Consider the following 23634-nt stretch of genomic DNA (forward strand, 5'->3'; position numbering starts at 1 on the left):
AAGCATCTTTTAAAAGTAACCTCTAGGGGTGCCTAGGTGGCTCAGTCATTAAGCATCTGCCTTCAGCTCAGGTCATGATCCCAGCGTCCTGGGATCGAGTCCCACAGCAGGCTCCCTGCTTGGCAGGAAGCCTGCTTCTCCCTGTCCCACTCCCCCTGCTTGTGTTCCCTCTCTTGCTGTGTCTCTGTCAAATAAATAAATAAAATCTAAACCAAACCAAAACAAAACAAAAAAAAAAAAAACCAAAAAACCTAAGGTGGAGCTCGAACTCACAATCCCCAGACAAAGAGTCACATGCCGAGCCAGCCAGGCACACTTTTTTTTTTAAGTAACTATTGAAAACATTGTAAACATTCAATATCTTTTGCATTTAGCCAAGTGTGTATGTGTTGTATACATAACAAAACAGGAAAAGAAAACAGAAAGTAAGAGAAAAACAGAACCGGTGCTAGGCACCCACACATACAGTGTTTCCTGGATGTCAGTGGCAGGTACCACTGCTCCCTCTTTGCAGGTGATGAAATGGATTCAGCTCATAGAAGATCAGAAAGCCACTCGGAGTGAGTGACTGGCAAGGGAGTGGTGAAGCTGGGTCTGGGACCCAAGTGTGCAGTGATGTTTGGGGCAGTGCCTTCCGGGGCAGACAGATGCCTAGGGCCAGCTGTGGCTGGCCGGGCCTCAGGACTGTGACCTCTCCATCTGGGAGAAAACACGAAGGGGTTGCTCCTAGAAACCAAGCTCTGGACACTGAGTCTGGGAGAGGGATGGTGCCCCTCACGGAAAGGCCCGTGCTCATGGAGTAGCAGGGAGGCCAAGCCTAGCTCTGATCCCGCAAAACGCGTGACCTCTAGCAAGTGATTTTCCCTCTGTGAACCTGAGCGCCTCATCCAAATTCCCACTGCTGGGAAGGCAGGAGGCCTAAGTGAGGTGACAACTGAGAAAGCCCCCTCCTCCTCCGGGGCAGGTTCCCAAAAATAAAGCCGATCTTTCAGACTCAAAAGCGCGGTCCCCAAAGCTCTGAACTGCCCTGGCTCTCGATGCCTCCTTCTGGGTCCAGGTGGCTCTAACACCAACAGACATACTGTTTGCTAAGTGCGTCCGATTGTGCATTCATTCATCTTACACCTACGCAGGGTGTCCCACGCGCCAGGCTCAGGTGGCCAGGGCGTTCCGCCGTGCGAGTCCCCGGCCCGCGGGTCCCCGCACTTGCCCACGCCTCTGAGCACATACTAGGGCCCATAACCCCCGTGCACCTGGAGACTGGCACTCTGGGACCACGCCTGCCGCCCACGCGTACTGGCGGCACAGGCCACCCGAGCGCCGACCGTCGCGCCCTCACCCCACTGTGACCACCAGCTCGCGGGGAGCCAGCAGGGTAACAGCCCTGGGCGCAGGCCCCGCCCCTACCCCCAGGCGGCCAATGAGCGCCGCGACCCGATCCGGCCCCGCCCACCCGGGGGCCCCGGCCGCGGATTGGCGGGTCCCGGCGCGGAGGCCCCCGCACGTGGGGCGGGGGCGGGGGTGAATGAAGTGGAAGCGATTCCCCCGCCCCCGCGCTTACCTCCCGCGCCCTGCGCGGCCCGCCCCCCGCGGCGCCCAGTCCCGCGCCCGCCTGCCTGCCGGCTGCACGCGACCCTGTGGTCCGGCTCCCTCGGGCGCCGACCCGGCGTCGCGGACCCGCGATGGCCAAGCGCAGCTCGCTGTCCATCCGCATCGTGGAGGGGAAGAACCTGCCGGCCAAGGACATGTGAGCGCTGCCGAGGGTGGGGGCCCCAACTTTTTGGGGAGGGGCGCTGCCCCTTCCTTAAGCCTCACCTTTCTAGGGTCCACACGGCCCGCCCGCAAGTGGAGCAGCGGCGAGGGTGTGGCGAGTGTGGCCGCCGTGGGGGACTGGAAGGGAATGGGGACGGTAAGATTTGTTGCGAGCACGGGGCGGGGGTAGGGCGGGGGGACAAGGAAGGTCCGTGGACAGGGGAGGGGACAGGGGTCAGTAAGGGGCCTGAGCTAGCAGGGAACTAGCGAACGGCGCTCAAGAAGGGAAAGGGCTTTGATAGGACAGGGGCTGAGCGTGGGGGGCACCTCGCAGGGAGTTGTCTCCGTGAACTGCGGGGGTGTGGCTGGAAGGGGTGGGGGTGCCCCTGGGAAACGAGGGGTCTTCCTCGGTAGTTCCGGAACCTTAGTACCCGAGAGTGTGCACCTGAAAAAAGCCCCGGGGGGCCGGGCCTGTCCCGGGGCTTCCAGCTGTGCGCTGGAGTGAAGGGTGAACCCGTAGGTCAGGAGGCTGGGACCGTGCAAAGATGGGGTGGCCGGGGAGCAGCTGTTCCTTGTGCCCTGGGCTTTATCTGAGCCCTGCGGTGGCTTTACCTCCTCACAAGGACTTAGTAAGGCAGTTCTCATCATTCCATTTTACAGATAAGGAAACCGAGGCTGGGAGACCTGAAAATGCCGGCTCCAAATGGCAGAGGAAGGGCTTGGGTCCAGAGCTTCTAACGCCCGCCAACATCTAGGGCATTCCCTGGTCCCTGGCCAGATTTGAGGAGGTTTCCCGAGCCCCTTGTCCCAGCGCCTTTCTCAGTAGTCCCAGAGCTGAGGTTCCCCATCTCATCCCTGGCTCGCTTGTATACAGCCTTAGGCAGCATCTTAGCTCTGAAGCCTCAATTTCCCTTTCTGTAGACTGGAGGTCAAAATCCCTTAAGCACAGGGATGTTGGCTGGCTCAGTTGATAGAGCATGGGACTCTTGGTCACGGGGTTGTGAGTTAGAGCCCCACGTTGGGTGTAGAGATTACTTAAAAATGAAATCTTATTTATTTATTTATTTATTTATTTATTTATTTATTTATTTTAAAAGATTTTATTAATTTATTTGACAGAGAGAGACACAGCGAGAGAGGGAACACAAGCAGGGGGAGTGGGAGGGAGAGAGAAGCAGATTTCCAGCCGAGTAGGGAGCCCAATGCGGAGCTTGATGTGGGGCTTGATCCCAGTCCTGGGATCAGGACCTGAGCCGAAGACAGACGCTTAACGACTGAGCCACCCAGATGCCCCTGAAATCCTAAAAAAAAAAAATCCCTTAAGCACAAGGCTCTAGGTGCACTGGCCTCCTGGAGTAGGGTATGGGGGAAGGGGAGCCCAGAGGCTGCATAGGGTCCAAAGTCCACTGTCTGGAGTGCCCCCGCCCCACGCCCTTCCCCTGCCGGCCCAGGGCTTCTCAGCCCGCTCCTGGATGCCAAGAGGTGGCGAATGGGGAGGGGTGCAGTAGGCCGGGGAGAGGGCGTCTCTCTCACCCGGACAGTGGCCCCTGTGAGTTTGCCTGCTCACTCAACGCCTTGAGCAGTTCTAGTTCAAGGCCCCCTGGGCCTGGTGAGGCCAGGCTCAGCAGTTGCTATGGCAATGGGTAAGGGAGGGGACTGGGCAGGCCATCTCCTGGTGGGTTTCTGGTCTCGGGGCTAGGTGGGGTGGACGCTGGGAATGCGGTCTCCCGGGAGAGCCAGGCGGATGAGCTCTGAGGAGGGTCTCAGCCTCCCGGCCCAACCTCTAAGCAGCCCCCCCAGGCTGGCACTGCTAACTAGGTCAGCTTGGCCTCCTCTGGCTGGTGGCTGCTGGGAGGAGCAGCCCCTCCGTCTGTCGCCTCCTTCCCCATCCCCGCAGGCCCTAGTGCCTGGCTCTAGGCTTTCCCCAGCCCCGGGGCAGTGAAGCCAAGGACTGGGTCTCCCTGGGAGCCAAGGTGCCAGGTTCTCCGCCCAGCCCTGCCTCTGCCCAGCCCGGAGACCCTGGGGCTCCATCCCTGAGGGGTTGCCACTAAGTCCTGTTGATTTAGCCTTTCATGGCCCGGCTCCCTGCCTGCTGACCTCTGTCACCTTCTAAAGCCTCTGGTCAGAGGGCTTCCTGTCACCTGGTTCCTAAATCCAGCTGTAACTCCCCCCCAGCCCCCCACATTCGAAGCCCTGCCTTTGCACAGGTTTAAGGGGCTTCTGTCTTCAGACATTCCCACTTGGAGTCCTCCAGAAAACTCCTGTTCATCCTTCAGGACCCCTCTCAAACTTAGGCTCTGTTCCAGGGTTTTCCCTGGTGCCCTCCAGCAGCACTGGTTCTCATGTACCCGTCTTGTGCCCTCAGGAGCCAGGAGGGTGCTCTTGGTAGCAGTTGCCGCCATGCTGTGTGACTCATTAAAGTCTTGGCATTCCAGGAGCCCTAGGGGGGTGCTCCTGGCCCGTGGCAGAGGAGACTAAGGGTTGTGGAGGACCCTTCCATTCAATCCTTGTATTAGTTCTACAAGGTAGATATGCTCAGTTTGCAGAAGGGGAAACTGAGGCTCAGGGTGGGTAAGTCCCTTGCCAAGGCCACATAGCGTTTAGGGAGAGAAGCTGGGATTCAAACCCACTCTTTCTGCTGCTGACAGGCCGAGAATCCTAGCTGGGCCGAGGCTGCAGCCTTACCATGGGCTTCAGTGGGGACTGAGCCTTGCAAATGCCATGCAAACCACTTGGCTCAGGGACAGCAGGGGTTCAGAGACCCCAGGAGGCCATCACTGGGTGCCGGAGGCTGGGAAGGGGGCAGAGGCTGGGAAGGGGGTGCACCTGCCTCACTGTGCCTCATCAGCCTGTCTCCTGAGCAGCCTCCCTTCCAGCCAGGACTTGCACACCTCTGAGGACGGGGAGCTCACCACCTTTCATAGTGACTCATCTCGACAGAGACAGTTCTGAGGAGGGACACATCAACACAGCTGCCATTTCCACTCATGGGCTTTTAGTTCTCTTAAGGGCACAGAGCACAGCTGTGCTCCCTGTCACTGACCATTTTCAGAGCCCACCTGTTCCCATTCTGTTGCCATCCACTGTCTCCCATCCTTGCGTGCCTGGATCAGCCAGACAGAGCTAAGTCTCATAATGACCGGTGACCGACTGGCTCCCACGCCCAGTGGCCCTGGGGACGGGCCCAGGACTATTTCAGGGTTTACCCTGATCCTTCCCCTTCCACAGCCTGGAAACTGCCAAGGGGCTAAATATAGAGGACTTGCAAGTAGCCAGGCTGGCTTCCCCAAGCGGCTTGGGGAAGGGGAAGGGGAAGTGGGGCAGGGGACCAGTCCCGGAGCCTCATCAGGACAGAGGGAGCTAGGCAGGGTCACAGGTCCCACCAGCTGACCAGGGATCATGGGTGGGCCTCTGGCCTCAGCCTGCTCCTGACACTGTCCCCTTTGGCCCCCTCTGATCCAGCCACCCAGCTTCTCATAGCCCCTGCACACCCAGGTCTGTTCCTGCCTCTGGGCCTTTGCCCACCCCGTGACCTGGCCCCGAACCCAAAGCCCAAACCTCACGGTTCATTCAGAGATTCATTCATTGAGTGAGAGCTGCACCGTGGGCAAAGCTGGGCTCACAGGGGTGCCAGCCCAGGAGGCAGAGGCAGGGTAAAGGAGGTCCGTCCCCCACCCCCACCCCACCACTTTTCAGAGCACACGGACATCTTCCTCCTTCCCAGTTCCTTGTGCAAATATGCATGCAGCTGCTGGGGCCTGCTACCCAGCCCAGCTCTGGGAGTGCACAGGGGCCTGATTGCTGGAGGTCCGGAGTCAATCGCTTCTCGGCCTTTTGGCTAAGATCAAGTGGAGGTCCGGAGTCCCCCCAGATTTGGGGGGGTGGGATGCAAGCTGAGGTGTTCCCAAGGGGCTCTCTGGAGGAGAGGGCTCCTAAGTGACAGGGAAAGGGGTGGCAGGCAGAAGAGCAGGGAGTCTAGGGCCATGCGAACATTTATTGAACACCTGTCATGGGCGGGCCCTCCCGTCAGACCGGGCACCTGGGGCAGCCACCCTGTGGGTGGTCATTCCCCGCCCCACTGCTCTGTGTGGGGAACTGAGTCCTGGCAGATGTTTCTGGTCAGTTTCCAGTCAGGTCAGTTTCCGGTCAGCATCAGGAGGACTTTCAGAGATGGGGCTTCCTCTGTAGGAAGAACCCCTTTTGAGATGAGAAGTGGAGCTTGGAATTCCCCAGCCTCCCACATGCAAATCATTTCCTTTTTATGGACACAGCCTGAAAGGCACTCCTGGAGACAGTCCTTACCCCCTTTCTTGCCTGGGACCAGCCCTAGGCCTGGCTGGGAGTGCCCCCCAACCCACCCCAGGAACCCCCTACCAACCGAGACCAGGGAGACCAGGGCACCTGAGCAGTCCCAGGTTCGTCTTCCTCTTCCTTCTTTCCCAGATGGCCAAGAGCTCGAGGCCAGCCTGTTAAATTTGTTCATTTATCCAGCAAACACCCCCGGGCCCCCTGTCTTGTGCCCTGTCCTAGACCCTGGAGACACAGAAGCAGCCCCTCCCTCAGGTGGTGTGGGGACGGTGGTGGCAGCTGAGGACAGTGCATCGCTAGCAGTCCTGGGATGGAGGGAAAGACAGAGAGTTTGCAGGCACTGGGCCCGCAGAGGAGACCTTACTCCCTGCCTCTGGGGCAGGGCCAGGCTCTGAGAGGCTGGGGCCAAGGCTGGGAGGGTGGCAGCAGGAGCAAGGGCTCCAGGGAGAGAGAACAAGGTGCCCACTTGGGTGTTGAGGATGGGGTTTCTGGACCTGGCCTGGGGCTGTTTCTGTCCTCCTTGGGGCAGAGCAGGGTGTGGGGGGGAAGGGGTGGCAGGCAGGAGCGTCCTTATCCCCCTGCAGGAGCAGGCGTGGCCTCGAGCCCTTGCTCCCCTGGTACAGGGAGCCTCACGCAGGTTCCTGCCTTTTGCTCACCCACCAGCCTTCCAGACAGATGGGGGGCACAGTGTACACGTTTTGAGCCGTTGGACCCCAGCCCAGGCCCCCTTGCCTCAGACTTGATTGTCCTTTCCCTGGGGTCACCGAGGGCTGAGCTGCCTGGGAGCCCCTGGGCGCTCCTACCCTCTCCCCACCTGCCGCTGGCTGCCGGTCAGCCCCGCCCTGCTCTTGTGTCTTGCAGCACCGGCAGCAGTGACCCCTACTGCATCGTGAAGGTGGACAATGAGCCCATCATCCGGTACGGCCCCCGCTACCCAGCACCCGCTCCTCCCCACACTTCCCGCTCACACCCCGGTAGGGGAGGGGGCGGGCTCCGAGAGCAGCTGATCCCCAGGCCGGCCCCCTGCCCTGACGCACCTGCTGGGAGGTGAGAAAACCCACCTCTGACTCCTCCTGCTGATTACTGACCTGAACACCCATCCAGGCGTTGGATCCAAGGGCCTCTCGCCAGCGCTGTTCCTTTCTGTGAACTTTACGGCCCTCGGAAGGGACAGGATGATGATTAGTAACAGCGGCTGTGACTTCTGGGTCTGCCGGGCCCTGTGCTGAACCTTTTGCAGCCCATTTATAACTTGCAAGGAGCTCGATGTGATATTAAGTTGCATTTACAGAGGAGGAGGAACCCGGAGACTGAGAGAGGATAACTTGCTCAGGGCAAGTCAGACTGGAGCCCAAATCTGGCTGACCCCAAATCCCGAGCCTCGTCCCCCTCTCTTATCCTGGCTTTCCCTCGGGTTTCCTGTGCCCTGAGAGATGCCCACCATGGTTATACTCCAGAAAGGCTGCTTTAGGCAAGGGGGCCCCAGCCTGTACCCAGAAGGGCCACTTTCCCTGGATGTGCTTTTGTCCCTGGGCTCCACGATTCTGGGCAGGCTCTTTGAGGTCCCGTTCCTTTTGTGTCTCTGGCCTCGACCTTGAACTTCATGACCAGAGCTGCCCCTCAGTTCTCTCCACCGAAGTGCCCGTTGCTGATGGCCAGCCGAGGCTGTTGGGCTCGTGGTTCTTCCCCCTTGCAAATAGGACCCCAGGTCCTTCTTCCACATTTTGTCCAAACCACGATACCAAGAGGGGGGCGGGCAGGATGGCTCTGATTGTCTCTGTGACAGACAGGGAAACTGAGGCCCCAGCGTTCAAGTGGCCTGTCGGAGAAGTGCTTGGGGTCAAGGTGATTATTTGAGCTTTCGTCCGGGGCCTTGGCCTGCCTTGGGGGTTTCGGCTCCCCACCCCACAGCATTCCCTGCTGAGTCCCCTGGGCTGAAGACTCTGTCCTGGGTCTGGCCACGTAACACCGCTCTGGGTCAGGCTCTGCCACTGTCCTGTTCATGTGACCTGAGGCTAGCTATGGCCCCCTGTGGTCTCAGTTTCCCCAAATGGAAAATGGCCTGCTAGATGCAGCCCTGTGCCCCACCCAGGGCAGAGAGGACGGTCAGGAGGGAACGGCTGATGGTGGGCAGTGGGGTCGAGGACAAGGAGAATCGTCAAATCCCGTGGGTGGGCCTGGGGCCTGCGGGTGGCCCGGCCAGGCACTGAGGGTCCTTTGCTGTAGGACAGCCACTGTGTGGAAGACCCTGTGTCCATTCTGGGGCGAGGAGTATCAGGTGCACCTGCCTCCCACCTTCCATGCGGTGGCCTTCTACGTCATGGATGAGGACGCCCTCAGGTGGGTGGGCCCCACCCTGACCCTGCCAGATGACCCCCCAGCCCATGTCACTGCTGGGCCTGCTGGGCCTGCCGGGCCTTTGTGTCCTCTTTGTGGCCTGGAGCGGGGGGAGCCCTGGGAGGGTCTGGAAGGGCTCGGGATTTGAGCGAGCAGGGGTCTGCGGGGGCAAGGGTTTTCACACCGCTCACACCACATCACCCATGTGCACGTGTGTGAGTAACGGCACAGGTGTGCTGGGCTGTGCGTGGGGGCGTGCAAGCTAGGGAACCCAGGACAAACTTGGCATATATGTGAGCCCGTGTGTCTGTCCACGTGTAGCAACCTAGCACATGCCCGTGAGCGTGTCCAGAATGCAGGGCCCACAGGAGGGTCACGGGTCCTGCTCTGATCGGCTCCTGCAAATGACTGGAGTGTCAGCCTCCCTGCTTCCCACAGGGCCCCTAAACTGGGCGGGGAGCGGTGGGGGCAGGAGGTCCCAGGCTCCCTGCGGAGCCCTGCCCAGCTCTGGCCCCCTCTCCATCCTCCAGTCGGGACGACGTTATCGGGAAGGTCTGCCTTACCAGGGACACCCTGGCTGCTCACCCAAAGGGTAAGATTCCTGGGAGGGAGCCCGTGGCCTGCTCCTGCTTCCCCTCCCCCTCCCCCTCCTGTCTCCCCTTACTGGAGGCCCCATCCCTGGCCTTCCCCCAACTCAGAGATGCTTCCTCTAGGCTCCTTCACAGCCCGTGCTCAGGGAAAGCCATGTGTGTCCTCCCTAGAAGGGCCTCTGGCCCATCTCCTGGCCCTGGCCTCAATGTCCTGGGCCCCATTCTGTCCCCTGCTGGGACTGCGTGCCTCTAGGGCAAAGAAAGGTTGCCAGTGCTGGGATCTGAGGCCTCTGCATTTACAAGAAGGAGCCTCTCCACACTTGCAGAGGTGCAGAGACCCCTCCTGCCATCGGGCTGGCTCTTCCGGTACCCTTGGTGTCCCCTTAGCCTGGGCCCCGGGGCCGCTCTGCCCTAAGCCCTCCCGGCCAAAGTGGTGGGCCTGCGGCTGGGCTAGGCCCCTTGGATGATGGCTGGGATGCTGACACTGTTTTGAGGGGTCAGCCCTGCCCCATCCTCACTGTGGGACCTGGAGCAGCTACTGCCTCCTCTGGGCTGGCTTCCTGGCTGCCAGTGAGGGTTCCAACCTGGAACTCTCAGGCGGTTCAGGTTTGGCTTGTGCAGCCCCTGTGACTCCTCCCGGGCCTTCCCAGCACACACCTGCTCCTGTCTGTGAGGCCGGGGCGGGCATGCGGGGGTGGGGGACTTTGCTGACTCATGGAGCCTCTCGGCCCCTGCCAGGCCCAGAGGCCTCTCCTGCCCGAGGCCCCCTCAAGCCCCTCGGGGTCCAGTGGCCCAGGGGATGCTGGGCCCTTAATGCTTCTCCACCTGGGCTCGGCCCCTCCTCCGGCAGCCCCAGACAAGAGCCGCTGTTTTATGATGGAGAAACTGAGGCCAGAGAAAGCGGTTCTATCACAAGTTAGGTTCGGGGGCAGGGGGCATGAGAGGAAGGACACGGGTCGCTGGACTTGGGTTCGCAACAAGCTTCTTCCAAGAGCCGCTGCCCAGCTTCTGTCCCGTGTCCCCATCTGTCCCTGGGGACGATGGCCCCTGCCCCCCGGAGCTGGAGACGACCCCGAGCGGCCGGTGCAGGGGCGCTGTGGTGCCCGGCGGGGCTGAGCCGCTAGTCCCACAGGTTTCAGTGGCTGGGCCCACCTGACGGAGGTCGACCCTGACGAGGAGGTGCAAGGGGAGATCCACTTGCGCCTTGAGGTGGTCCCGGGGACGCCGGCGGGCCGGCTGCGCTGCTCTGTGCTGGAGGCCAGGTGAGACGGGAGGGGCCCCTGCGGGCGGGCGGGTTGGGGAGGTTGCTTGACCTCAAGGTGTTTCCTGGGTGACCTGGCCGAGGACGCCATGTCTCTTAAGGGACAGGGTGATGTTCTAATGGTGGGACTTCGGGCATCGTAAAGCAGGGGGCATAGCAGGTGAGAGGAGACCCCAAGCTCTGCACATGCAGCCCCCGTGCCAAGCCTGGGCTTCCCCTGGGGTTTAACTATAGTATGAACTTGGCCTGGTGTGTGTGTTGTGGGGGGTGGGGTGCGGTTCTCTCCAGGAGGAACAGTGACTTGGGCAGAAAGGTGGGCCTGAGTCACCTACGACAGGCCTCCCTCCCCATCCCATCCCCGGTATTTTTAGCTGTGGGCTCCCCTCCCGTCGGGGCCTGAGTGTGAGTCACACACGCTCCCTGAGGAGCTCCTTCCCTTGTGGCTCCAGGCCGCCTCCACAGGGTCCCTTGGCTGCCTCTGGGGCAGGAGGGCAGGGCCGGGCCAGCGCCCGTGGGGGAGCCGGTCCCCACAGGGGTGAGGGGGTGAGGGCTGTCAGCTTGCGGGGGGAGCAGGGGGGGAAGATCTCTCTCCAGCAGGTGGGGACGGTGGCTCCCCAGCCGGATTCCCTGTCCTGGGGCTGGAGTGTGGATGAGGAGGCAGCGGGAGAATGTGCAGACTTGGGCAGGGGCTGCTCACACCCTCACACTCAGCCGTTCCCGCCCTCTGGCTCACACGCACGTGCTACTGACACTCCTGGAGACGCGGGAGCTGGCCCAGCCTGGCCTCCACTCAGCAGGTGCCTGGACACGAGGAGCCGTCTGTCCAGACCTCTGTGTGGAGCGTGGGGGGGTCTCGGCCCCCACCGCCCCCCGCTCAGACCCCACTGGCATTCTGGGAGGCCCGAGAAGCTGTCTGTGCAGAAAGAACGTTTCTTCTCATCTTTCTGGGCAGATTCTCAAGTTCATGTTCTGGAATTCTCTTGGCTCTGAGAAGGCCAGAAAAGCCGGCACAAGAGGCTTTAAACTAAAAATATGGAGAAGAGCAGAAAATAGTACTTACAGTAAAAAGAAGAGGGGTGGGCTTTGCTGTTGCCCCACGAAGGGCTCCGAGCTGGGGTGCTGGGCTGCTGTGAGCAGATTTGGGCTTTGCAGAACATTGGCAGGATGGCCCAGCAAGACTGCTCCCCAAGACCCACCTCCCCCACTGTGGGGCAGGCCTTCTAGAAGCCCGTGATCTCAGTTGTGGGGGTTATCTTCTATACTCTGCAAAGGGGAAACTGAGGCTTGGAGAGATGGCCCCAGCTCAGGGCTGCGCTGGCAATCGGGGGGGTGGGTGGGGGACACAGCCCAGGCCGTTCCACGATGTACTTGCCTCCCTGACTCCCCAGAGCAGACGATAAGCTCACAGCCCACCTGCGGCTGTCAACCCAGAGGAGCCATGGCGGGGGCCTGGTCTGGTGTGGGTGCCCCGTAGAGGCCTGTGGGGGGGAACACTGGGGGAATCAGCATCCCGGGGAGAGGCGCTGGGCACAGATGAGCCCAGCGCGGTGGGGTGACCCCACAGCGGTCAGATGACAGTCTGGGGAGGGAGTGTGAGAACTGGATGCCCTGCTTCCCTCCCAGGGACCTGGCCCCCAAGGACTGGAATGGTGCATCTGACCCCTTCGTCCGAGTGCGCTACAATGGCCGGACACAGGAGACCTCGGTGAGGGGGCTGAGGGGGGGCGGGGAGCCCTCATCAGCTGGGCGGTCAGGCTGGGACTATGGTCTCACAGAAGAGATTTAAGAAAGGCTGGGTGACCTTGGGGCATAGCAGGTCCCGGCTCTTCTGTCACCAACCCCTACAGCCCCAGCTGCCTTTCACTCCCGGCCTCCTGGCCCAAGACAGCTGGTGTGGGGTTCAGCTGCACAGTCCGATAGCTACCCCCGCATTGTTCTCCCCCAGGAAACAGCCAGGGTGGTGGGCGTAGCCCTGGGGTGGGCCAGGGGTGGAGGCCTGGTTTCTCAGTGCAGTTTGCTGCTACCTTTGTGCTGTGTGGCCTTGGACAAGTACCTTGCCCACTCTGGGCCTCCATTCCCCCCTTGAGAAATGAGCAGGAGTTTGGACAGGAAGGTTATACCTCTGCTGTTGCAAGGCCCCTGCAGGGATCCCAAGTGGGGTGTTTGGAGTGGCTGTGCCCTTGGCTGGGCCTTGCTTGGGGGCCCCCTTGGGGTCAGCCCACCTCTACTCGCCCCGTTCTGGACAGATTGTGAAGAAATCATGCTACCCACGCTGGAATGAGACATTTGAGTTTGATCTGGAAGAGGGGGCCATGGAGGCGTTGTGTGTGGAAGCCTGGGACTGGGACCTTGTCAGCCGGAATGACTTCTTGGGCAAAGTGAGTGCCCCACTCCTTCGGACTGCACCTGCCTCCATTCCGGCACCACCCCCAGTCTCCCCCTGCCCCCCACTGCCCCGGAGGGGCACTCCCCAGAACCAGCCACTGGTGCTCAGGGACCCCGAGGAGGAACTCCCCCAAAAGGAACAGTAGTTGACTCTGCCTTACCCCCCAGGTGGTGTTCAATGTCCAGAGACTGTGGGCGGCCCAGCAGGAGGAGGGCTGGTTCCGGCTGCAGCCCGACCAATCCAAGAGTCGGCGGGGAGAGTGAGTGCCTGGGCTTGGCAGTGGGACTGGTGGGCTCCGGGCCCCAGGGGGCTGGGGCGGGGGCGGGGAGAGCTGACAGTTGGCTCCAGCAGGCAGGCTGCACAGTGGGGGGCAGACCCTTGCCCTCCGGGCCAGACTCTTATCCTGACGGGTCCTGCCGCCTGGCCCTTCTCGCAGCCTTGGACTTGGCCCTGTCCTCTAAGCTCCAAGGCAGTACAGGTCTCCTGCTTTCTACCTTCTGGCAGATTCTGGAATAGGCCATCAGACTTTTTCCCTTTAAGGCTTTCCCAGCAGACCTCATACCAGGGTTCAAGTCCCCAGAGGTCTGACTCTCCCCCAGATTTTCCAGGAATGAGGTTGCCAGATAAAATATAGGATGTCCACGTAAAGCTGGATTTCAGGCAAACAGTGAATCATTTTTCCGTGTGGTACTTCCGTGCAGCGTCGGAGACAGACTTAGGCTAAAGATACTCAAACTTCACTGGGCGTCTTGTAGTTTTATTTTGGTTAAATGTGGCAACCCTATCAAGGAATCCCTCTGGCCTCCTTGCCCACCACTCAACCCGGAAGTGGAGGGTCAGCAGTGTCCCCCACTGTGGATGGTTCAGCTCCGTCTCTCTGCAGAAAGTCCCAGACCCCCCATCCCTACCATGGACAGGGCGGGGGCGGGGGCAGACAGCTGTGTCCAGCCGCAAGCCATATCCAGAGAACCAGCCGGGACCGTTTGGAGGGCTTCTGGGGATGAGGCCGTGCTGAGCAGCAAACTTAGTGAACTTCACTGTGCTTCTGGAAGGGGGGTGCGGCTTAGAGACTGCTGAGGCTTGGTCAGCACCCCTGACAGGAGGGATCCGCCAGGAGGGATCTGAGCAAGGGAGCTTGGCAGCTAGATCTGTTGTGGCAAGTTCTCCAGCCTGCTCGAGCCTCAGTTGCCCCGGCAGGTTGTTACAACCGTTGGGGACTTGCTTCCAGCTTAAAGCGTGTACACGAAGGAGCTGTTCTCCGAGAGTTTACAGATCTGAGGCTGCGCAGCCCAGCATGTTCGCATGGGTCAAGCTCGGAGTCCAAGGGGTCTAGAGGGAGCAGGGAGCCAGGCGGTGGAGATGGCTGGAGGCGGGAAGGGCTTGCCCAGCAGGGAAGAAAAGCAGCTTTCAGGGAAAGAACAGGAGCTGGGCCGTGCAGGGAGGGTACGAGCCGAGAGACAGGCTGGCCCTGAGTAGGGAATATGGAGCCAGCGGGGAGGGGCCCGGTGCAGGCGGCCTGGGTCCCTGGTGGAGAGGTCACAGGCTGCCCGTTCCAGGGGCAGCCTGGGCTCCTTGCAGCTGGAGGTGCGGCTGCGGGACGAGACGGTACTGCCCTCCGGCTGCTACCAGCCCCTGGTGCAGCTGCTGTGCCGTGAGGTGAAGCTGGGCACCCAGGTGAGGGGGCCCCGGGGGAAGGTGGGAGGGTCCGGGGCCAGTAGGCCAGTCCTCCCTGTCCTACACCCGCTCTGAAGAGCAAAGCTCTCGGTTCTCAGGACGGTAAGGAACTAGCCAGTACCCAGGGCCCCTTGCCATCCCTTGGGAAAGCACCCCCCTTCCCCGCGGTCCTCTGAGGTCCTCAGAGTGAAGGGTTTGGGTTCCCCTGTGGGTCCTCCAACCCTGTCTCTCCTTGACGCTTCCTGCAGGGCCCAGGGCAGCTGATACCTCTTATAGAGGAGACAACGAGCACAGAGTGCCGCCAGGGGGTGGCCACCAACCTGCTCAAGCTCTTCCTGGGGCAGGGACTGGCCAAAGACTTCCTGGACCTGCTCTTCCAGCTGGAGCTGGGTCGCACCAGTGAGGCCTGGGAGGGGGAGGCCTGTCTGAGGGTGTGGTGGAGAGGGGGCCAGGAGCCAAGGACTGCAGAGATGCCGAGAGCGGAGAAATCTCGGAAGGCTTCCTGTAGGAAGCTGCTGGGTCCGATTAGGAGGCAAAGGAAAGAGCAAAAGGCATAGGTGGGGCAGTGTTTTGGGAAGGGGCAAGGGAAGGTCCTTACAGAGGGGCCAGCTTAGGGCCCCCAGCCCCGTGGTCCTCCCTTCCCCAACCCCGTACCCACTAGAACCTCTGCTTGCAGGTGAGGCTAACACCCTGTTCCGGAGCAACTCTCTTGCCTCAAAGTCCATGGAGTCTTTTCTGAAGGTGAGGTTGAGTGGTATACGTCTTTGTTGCCTAGATGAGGAGACCGAGGTTCAGAAGGGCCAAGAGATAAAGAAGTTCATGCATCTACTCGCGTGTTCATTCGCGCAGCAGCGGTTGGTCTCGCTGTCCCCTTTGTGGGCCTGACTCTACCCCGAGCGGACACAGCAGGCAGATGGCGCCCGGGGGGGGGGGGCGGGCGTGGGAGGCCAGCTGCAGGGAGATGGCCCCGGGAGCTGGAGGCGGGAGGCGGGACCAATGCCACCCCCCGCGGCCCCCAGGTGGTGGGGATGCGGTATCTGCATGGCGTCCTGGGCCCCATCATCGACAGAGTGTTTGAGGAGAAGAAGTACGTGGAGCTGGACCCCAGCAAAGTGGAGGTCAAGGACGTAGGGTGAGGCCGGATGTGATCGCTGGGGCGGGGGCGGCGGTGTCAGGCCCTTTTTGCAAGTGGATGTTTTGGCGCCTCTGCCCGGGTCTACTTTTCCGTCGCTCTGCCCACCTGTGCGTTGCCTTTGTCCCTGCCTCTGCTGACGCCTTATTGCGCCTGTCTCCGGGAACCCCGCGAGAGTCCCGTGCACGGGCGCTGACCTCCATCCTCTATGCGGGATCCACTCAGGTGCTCCGGGCTGCACCGCCCACAGACCGAGGCCGAGGTGCTGGAGCAGAGCGCGCAGACGCTGCGCATCCACCTGGGGGCGCTGCTGAGCGCGCTCAGCCGCTCCGTTCGCGCCTGCCCCGCCGTGGTCCGCGCCACCTTCCGGCAGCTTTTCCGGCGCGTGCGCGAGCGCTTCCCCGGCGCCCAGCACGAGGTGCGCCCCCTGCCGGTGGGGCCGGGCGGAGGGAAGGAAGCAGTGTTGCGGGGTTGGTTAGAACCGCAGGCGGGGCAGGGGGGCAGGCAGAGGCCGGGACAGCACCGAAGGCCCGCGGGCAGCCCAGCCCCGCTCTCCCGCGCCCCCCAGAACGTGCCGTTCATCGCCGTCACCAGCTTCCTGTGCCTGCGCTTCTTGTCTCCCGCCATCATGGCGCCCAAGCTCTTCCACCTGCGGGAGCGGCACGCGGACGCGCGCACCAGCCGCACCCTGCTGCTGCTGGCCAAGGTGGGTGCCCGCGGGGCCCCGCCCGCACGGCAGTGTGTCCCCGACTGGCTCCAGGGTCGCCCGTGGCACCGCACTTGACACTGGACAGAGCTTTCTCGTGGTCACCCGCGCCCATGGACAAGGAAGCGGGTCCCTGCGGGGAAGGAGATTCGGCCCCGGAGCCTGTGTGTGTGAACGCGGGCCCTTTAGCCCCCAGATCGGCCTCTTATTCCCAGGCAGCCCCTAGCTGCCCGCCACCAGGCTGGGGCCGGCGTACCCAGGGGAGCAGTCTCCTCTTAAACTTGCCGAGGAAGGCCGGCGGGTTGGTCTCAAGTAGCCTTAACCGTCCGGTTCCGAAAGGCCTCACACCCCGTGTCGGTGCAGCCCCGAGCCGCAATAGGGATGGAACGAGCCGCCGAGCAGAGCTTGTGCTGCTGCTGCCTCGGGTTCTACTACGGGAGTGGCACCCGATTTGGTGGCGGGGTGGGGGAGGTTGCAGTGTGCGGGGGTGGACCCAGCAGGGCCTGGACCTTGCTACCGTCCCCTGCAGGCGGTCCAGAACGTGGGCAACATGGACACGCTGGCTTCCAGAGCCAAGGAGGCTTGGATGGAGCCGCTGCAGCCCACCGTGCGCCAGGGCGTAGCTCAGCTGAAGGACTTCATCACGAAACTGGTGGACATCGAGGAGAAGGAGGGTGAGCACTCCTGGTTTGCCCCGCCCCTGCCCAGTGGCCCCACCCACACTGGCCCCTCCTACGGCCCCGCCCACAGCTTCCCCGTCCAGTTTGCTCTGTCCTCTGGCCCAGGCCCCCACTTATCTTATCTCTGTGGCTCTTTGGTCGGACCCACAGCCTCTTCATCACGCTTGCATGGCCTTGCCCACCTGCTGCCTGTGCCCCTCCCCTCGAGTCTCTGCCCACCCCCCACTACATCCCTGGGCTCACATTTTATCCCCCTCCCGGCCCCGCAGAGCTGGACCTGCAGCGGACCCTGAGTTTGCAGGCCCCGCCGGTGAAGGAGGGGCCACTCTTCATCCACAGGACCAAGGGCAAGGGCCCCCTCATGTCTTCCTTCAAGAAACTCCACTTTTCCCTTACCACCGAGGCTCTCAGCTTCGCCAAGACGCCCAGCTCTAAGGTGGGTGAGGAAGGAGGTGGGCAAGTGGGGATCCAAGGGGTTTATAACAGCTAGGAAGCACCCATGCTCTGTGTGGCTGGGGTCATGCACAGAGTCACTGGGGTCACTTACAGAGCTGGGTCCCTTATGCTAACTCCCCAGGCTGTAGAAGGGGAGACTAAGGCCCAGAACTGGGACATAGAGTGGCCCCGGCTTGGACCCTGAGTCTCCCTGTCTCGGCCCACTCCAGAAAAGTGCCCTCATCAAGCTAGCCAACATCCGGGCAGCGGAGAAGGTGGAGGAGAAAAGCTTCGGCAGCTCGCATGTCATGCAGGTCATCTATGAGGACGATGCGGGCAAGCCCCAGACCATGTACCTGCAGTGCAAGGTGGGGGCTGTGTGGTGCGCACTTGGGGAGGGCTGCTGGGGGAATGTCCGCCTGCGGGGGGCGCAGCTAGGAGGCGGCCCCGGTGAGCCTACTACCCCGTGTCAGCTGTATCAGACCCAGCAGGTGTGAGATCTGATGTGTGTATGTGTCCTGGGCTCTGGGGGGCCTGGGGCCCTGTGCCCATGGCTTTCCCTGAGCCTAAGCTGGGAAAGCGTGGTCCGGTATAGGTCGTGTACGTTCCCATCAGTCGGAGCGTCACACATTGTGCATGTTGGTTAGAAACTGGTTTTGTGAGTATCTTTGTTGGTGCCTCTGTGTTTGCGGTGCGATCAACACGCAGTCATCGCGTACGTGCAGGCGTGTGACTCTGGGTGCATGCTCTCCAAGTCTCGTCTCTTTATGCATTAACTCATCCATTCATCTGAGAAGTATTTGCAGAGCGCCCACAAGGCTCCAGGCGCGGGTTGTGGTGGTGGGGGTGGTACAGCAGCAGGTGAAACTGCCCTGCCCTCATGGGGCTGTCTCCCAGGGAGGCGGATGGACCGCTAAGTCAATATTTCACATGTCAGATGGTGGCAGCGCCTTGAAGGGCACAGAGGAGACTAAAGGGGAGAGGGAGGGGACAGAGTAGCGTTCAATAGGGGGTTACTACTCTCTAAAGTGTGGGTGGGAGGGCCTCTGGCAGGTGGCCTCTGAGCAGGGGCATCGTGAAGGGGAAAACATCTAGGGGCAGCACACGGAGAGCAAGAAGGAAGGCTGAAGTCAGAGGGGTCTGGCTTATCCCCGAGAGGGACTGTCCAGAGCCACAGGGTAAAATGGTGCCTACCCTGTACAGTTGGCATGTTGTACACTGCTCAAGGCACGGCCATGGGGTGCAGTGGCAGCTGACATGCAGCTGCCGCTCTGCTCATCAGGCCATGTGCCGGTGAGCTCCAGGAATGGAGGGCGGGCTTCCTGGAGGAGGTGACCGCTGACGTCCCCCACACCCCTGCAGTGTGTGAACGAGCTGAACCAGTGGCTGTCTGCGCTGCGGAAGGTGAGCATCAGCAACCCCGGCCTGCTGGGCTCCTACCACCCTGGCGTCTTCCGCGGGGACAAGTGGAGCTGTTGCCACCAGAAGGACAAGTCAGGTGGGAGCGGAGGCCTGGGCCCCCCTACACAGCACCTGGGCTCCCTAGCTGGGGCACGGGGCTTCCAAGCCCTAGCTGGCTGGCCTGGCTGGGGAGCCACCTGTGCACCTGGGGGAAGTCACTGGTGGCAGGTCGGTCCCTGCGGGGATTCTAGGCGGGAAGGGTTCCGGGACAGGAGTTTGGGAAATGCTGTGTGGTGTGGGTGCCGCGCGTGTGTTCATCGAAGGCTCTGAGGAGGCCTGGAAACGAGCTGGAGTGCCATCCGTCACGCTGTGTAACGCAGCACTCCCTCGCCCACATGACAGGGACCCTCTCTTGCCCAGGGAGGGAGGGGTCTGTGAACCAGGGCTTCTAGGGACACACCGTAGGGACTCCTTGCTGCCTCTGGCACAGGAGGGCCCCTGAGCTTCACGTTCCCACCTGGCGGCCTGATGCTGGAGCTGCGGGGGTGGGGGCGGTCCCTGGGCACCAGAGGGACGGCGGAGACAAGCTGCTGCTAGAACTTTCCGTGACAGTGGCAGCGGTGCCCAGGACTGTGCGTGTGCTTGTCACGAACACGTGTGACCAGACTTAAAGTGGCCCAGGAGCTGAGACTTAAGTTCGTTTTAATTTATGTAATTTTAATGATTTTGCATTTAAATGGCATTATGTCGTCAGCTGGCTTCCCTGTGGGACAGTTAAGACCTTCTTCTCTTACCTTCATCTGCTTTGCAAAACTCTTGCTCCGTGGTCTCAGAAGAGACCCGGCCCCCGGAGCCTGCTACACGGGGAGTCCCTGGGAAGCCGCTGCACCTGCTGCAGCCCAGCCCTGGGTCTGGGAGGGGACAGCAGCTGCTCTGTACAATAGTGTCACTGGTTGGTTGGCCGCTGGCTTTGACCTTTGTGGCGATGGCCTTTGTTATTGGTAAGGGGGGGCTCCCTAGGGCGCTAGGAGGCAGGGTCTGGTAACCCATTCTATGGAGGAGAAAACGGAGACTTCATGGAGGGGCCAATGCCTCTGCCAAGGTCGTAAGACCAGCTCATTCCAGCTTCCGTCCCCATGGTCTTACGGTCCCAGGCCACTCCCTTCTTCCTTCCAGGCCAGCAGCCACCGGGAAAGCTGTCCAGCCCCCTGAGCTGTCTCCTGTGCGGCTCCCGTGCTTGGCCGTCATGCATCTCTGGGTTCGGGGGCTGCCCCCAACAGAGATGAGCTGCTGCCCCCACTGGGGCCCCTGAGCCCGTTCCTGTCCCTCTGCAGGCCTCGGTGTCCCCACCTGTACTGCCACGAAGTTGGACATAAACTCTCACGGGGCATGTCTGCAACCCTGCCCTCTTTGTGTCCCCAGATCTGGGCTGCGACAAGACCCGGTCGCGGGTGACCCTCCAGGAGTGGAATGACCCTCTGGACCATGACCTGGAGGCCCAGCTTATCTACCGGCACCTGCTGGGCGTGGAGGCCGCACTGCGGTGAGGAGGCCTGTGTGGCCCGGGGAGTGTGGCGGGAGAGGGCAGGAACTGGGGCCCAGAGGCTGGTCTCCTACTGTACATCAGGTCTGGCACCTTCCTGCCTGTGGCCCCGCACCGGGGGAGGGGCACACGTGTCTCCACGGCAGGAGGCAGGCTCACCTGAGGATGAAGGCCCAAGGATACAGAAGCCCCGGGTCACTCCCACGGCTGTGTCTGGCCTCGGGCTGACCTAGCCTCCCAGCCTGTCCGGCCTTCCCGTTGTGCCCTGGGAGCACAGGGATTGTCCCCAGCCAGCTGCTTAATGCCTGGTCTCGGCCCTGGCTCCCGCTCAGAAACAACCAGAATGCCTGCTGCCTCCCCCACGGACTCAGAATTTCTGGAGGCGCAGTGCTGTGTGGGCTTACCTCCGAGTAGCCCCCTGCTTCCCTAAGCGTGCTGGGATCGGGCCGGTTTTCTTTTCTTTTTCTTTTTCTTTTAAAGATTTTATTTATTTATTCGATAGAATCACAAGTAGGCAGAGAGGCAGGCAGAGAGAGAGAGGAGGAAGCAGGCTCCCCACTGAACAGAGAGCCCGATGCGGGGCTTGATCCCAGGACTCTGAGAACATGACTTGAGCTGAAGGCAGAGGCTTAACCCATTGAGCCACCCAGGTGCCCTCGGGGCGGTTTTCTGTCGCACACCCCCATGCCTGCGTCCTGGAAGGGTGGTGGCTATTGTCCTTGTTCCTCATCCACTTTTCCAGGGCGTTATTTCGTCCTCAAAAACCCTTCTGGGGCTCATGGGGTCAGACAAGAACCGCGCACTCCCCTGGGAGCTGCAGTGTCCAGTAGCTTCCAGGTCACTCCTGTCACCGGCCCCCTCTCCACCCCTCGTCTGGCCCCCTGGCTCGGGGACATCGTCCTCCACCTACCAGATACAGCCACCACCGTCTGCTCTGTTCTGGGGACCCATAGTTGTGTCCCCCATTTAAGCCAGGAAGCGGCGGAGCAAAGACTCGATCCCAGGCTACCTTGGGTTCAGGTGGTTCCCGCCATGGGACCAGTGCCATGGGCCTGACCACAGCCCCGTGCCTTGAGAGCCTCCCGCACTTATGGAATCGCTTGGCCACCCTGCTCTCGTTCGGCCTCACCTCCTCGCCATCCTGTAGCGTCTGGCCCGGCCCTTCTGCCCCACCGGCTCATCTGGTCCCTGACGCAGTGGCCTGGGGCTGCTGTAACTGATCACTGGACGCTTGGCTGGGAATGACCCAGAGGTCTTCTCTTGCAGTCAGGGTTGAGTTAACAAATGAGCGGAGCAGGTCAGGGACCGATCCCACAGCCTAGAAGGCATCTGAGGGAGGAGGAGCATGTTAGATCTTAGCAGAGGGACACAGCTCTTCCCAAACGGGTCAGGGAGACCGTCCAAAGGACCAAGCCAGTGGAATTCCTAAGTAAGGAGCTTCAAGCCTGGGGTCCCCGTGGCTGCTGGTTCTCCCTTCATGTAAGCTCCCAGGATCGTACCTCAGAGGGCTCGGGGATCTCCGGTGAACCCTGGTTAGGAATCGTGCTTAAATTGTCATTGTCTCCTACTCCCCTAAGAAGGAAAGTTGTTTCACGGCCAGTTAATACTGGGGACTTTTGGGCCCCAGTGGGCCCTTTCCCCCAGGGTCCTCTGTGGTTCGAACTTGGTTTCCATAGCGCCTTCCGCCGTCCTAGTGTTGCGGAGGTGGGGAGGACCCGAGGAGGCTGGAAGAGGGAAGGTGGCAGGTGGCCGGGGACCACGACCTGGGCCTCTGTTACTTCCCCCCAGATTGAAGGAGTCAGCCCCTCCCTCCCAGAATCCCCTCCCGCTCAGGAGGCCCACATGGGGTTCCCTGGCCTTCCTGGCAAGGGCTTCACGAGCTGTCCCTCTGTCCCCCCCTGCAGAGAGAAGCTCCGGGAGCTGAGTGCGGGCACAGAGGCAGGCTCTGTGCACACTGGCCCGGGGGAAGGTAGGTTGCTCCCAGCTGGACTCCCACAGTGGCCTGAGCTCCGTTTTGGGGTGCTGTGGGCGGGGCCGCACCCCCCGGGAGCCTCTGGCCCTGGCTGCTCTGCCCTCATCATGCCTCTGCCTCCAGCCCCCGAGGACGCGCTGGCCCAGCTTCTGCAGGTGCTGCGGGACCTCCAGGAGGCCCACCACTCCGGCCTGGCCAACCCGTCGCCCTCGGAGCCCCGCTGCCCCGGGCCACTGCAGACGTGAGGCCTGCCCCCCGCCCTGTGCCCTCGCCGAGCCCCCTGCCGGGTGCTTGGAGACCCCCAGTGTGCTTTTGGCTCTTCACTCCCACTCCTGGGGGAGCAGGGCTTAGGGCTGTCATGGGCTGGGTGAGTTGGAGGTCCAGGGGGTCCAGAAGGCCCGTCATTGGCTGCCCGAAGTCTCTAGGGGACTTGGCGTGCTCTTGCTCTTCTGTGAAGCCTGGCTGCTCCCCACGGCTCTTGTGGGCGTCGCTGGCGCTAGCCCAGACTCTCCAGGGACCCTCCCTCCTGCCCAGGGTAGACCTGGCCAGAAACCACCCCTAGGATGGCCCGAACCCAGGGGAACTGATGCTCCTTGGACCCAGAGAGGTGGAGGGGAACACGGAGCGCAGGCGCCCAGTCCTTGACCTCAGCATCCCCTAGCTCCTGGCTGCCACGCCCCCTCTCCCCTCCAGCCACCGGCTGGGCACCCTGGGAGAGCTTCGCCGGTGCTCTGTTGCTGACAATAAACTTGCTGTGACTGCTGGGCTCTGGGGTCTTGTGACGGGGGTCGGTGGAGGGCCTGGGCCTGGGGACTCCCGTGGCTCCTTGGGGTTGGCCAACGACCGGCACCGCAGCCTTAGCCTTTGTGTATCCCATCTGCCCACCCCCCCACATCGCAGGGGGACTCATTTCTCCCCCAAACTGCTGTCCCCACCATATCCCTCACAGGGTAGAGCCTGAAATGTGCCTCACCTTCCCTTCCTGGCCTTGGGGCTGCTGAGTCTGCACCGCCCTTCCCCCATCGCCAACACCCTGTTCTCTGGCTCCTTCTTCAGGGCCTCACACAAGCCCTCATGTCTGTTCAGCCTCCTTGGGTTTCCAGGACCTTGTGGTCAGGAAGTACAGACCCCAGGGTCTACTGCGCCCTAATACAGAACATGAAGGGACAAGAGAGGCGTGCCTATATGGGGCTGCCACTGGAGCCGGAATGGGGATGCACACACAGCCACCCAGTGGCGACACCTTCCACCCTCTCCTCCAGAAGGGTCCTGGTGTGGGGTGGCCGCTGCAGCCTGAAGAGGGGTTATAGTAAGTGCCTGGCACTGTCCCTGCTGCCCATGTACCCCCCCCTGCCCCCTGGGTTCTACCAGGCAGAGAGTGAGGCCCCCTCCCCTCAGCCAGCCCAGTTAATAGCATCCTTGGCCCAGACTTGGCCAGGATGGCCCGGAGGGTGGAG

The 23634-nt window shown here is 61.7% G+C and overlaps 1 protein-coding gene across 1 annotated transcript; it reads left to right on the top strand.

The window, feature by feature from the left end:
• The first annotated feature begins 1602 nt into the window (after positions 1-1602).
• RASA4B (RAS p21 protein activator 4B) lies at positions 1603-22942 on the top strand. Its single transcript, XM_032872474.1, is given in 21 exon segments — positions 1603-1747; positions 6922-6978; positions 8287-8400; positions 8928-8989; positions 10120-10249; positions 11872-11953; positions 12495-12626; positions 12802-12893; positions 14191-14308; positions 14557-14707; positions 14985-15049; positions 15328-15440; positions 15666-15858; positions 16009-16146; positions 16676-16820; positions 17096-17262; positions 17492-17629; positions 18624-18759; positions 20085-20205; positions 22301-22426; positions 22428-22942. Coding segments are annotated over 21 exon segments (2466 nt in total). The 5' UTR covers positions 1603-1682; the 3' UTR covers positions 22549-22942.
• Positions 22943-23634: the final 692 nt, after the last annotated feature.

The sequence above is a fragment of the Lontra canadensis genome, unplaced genomic scaffold (genome assembly GCF_010015895.1).
Source record: "Lontra canadensis isolate GAN:19392208 unplaced genomic scaffold, GSC_riverotter_1.0 scaffold45, whole genome shotgun sequence".
In the NCBI taxonomy this organism is placed as follows: Eukaryota; Metazoa; Chordata; class Mammalia; order Carnivora; family Mustelidae; genus Lontra; species Lontra canadensis.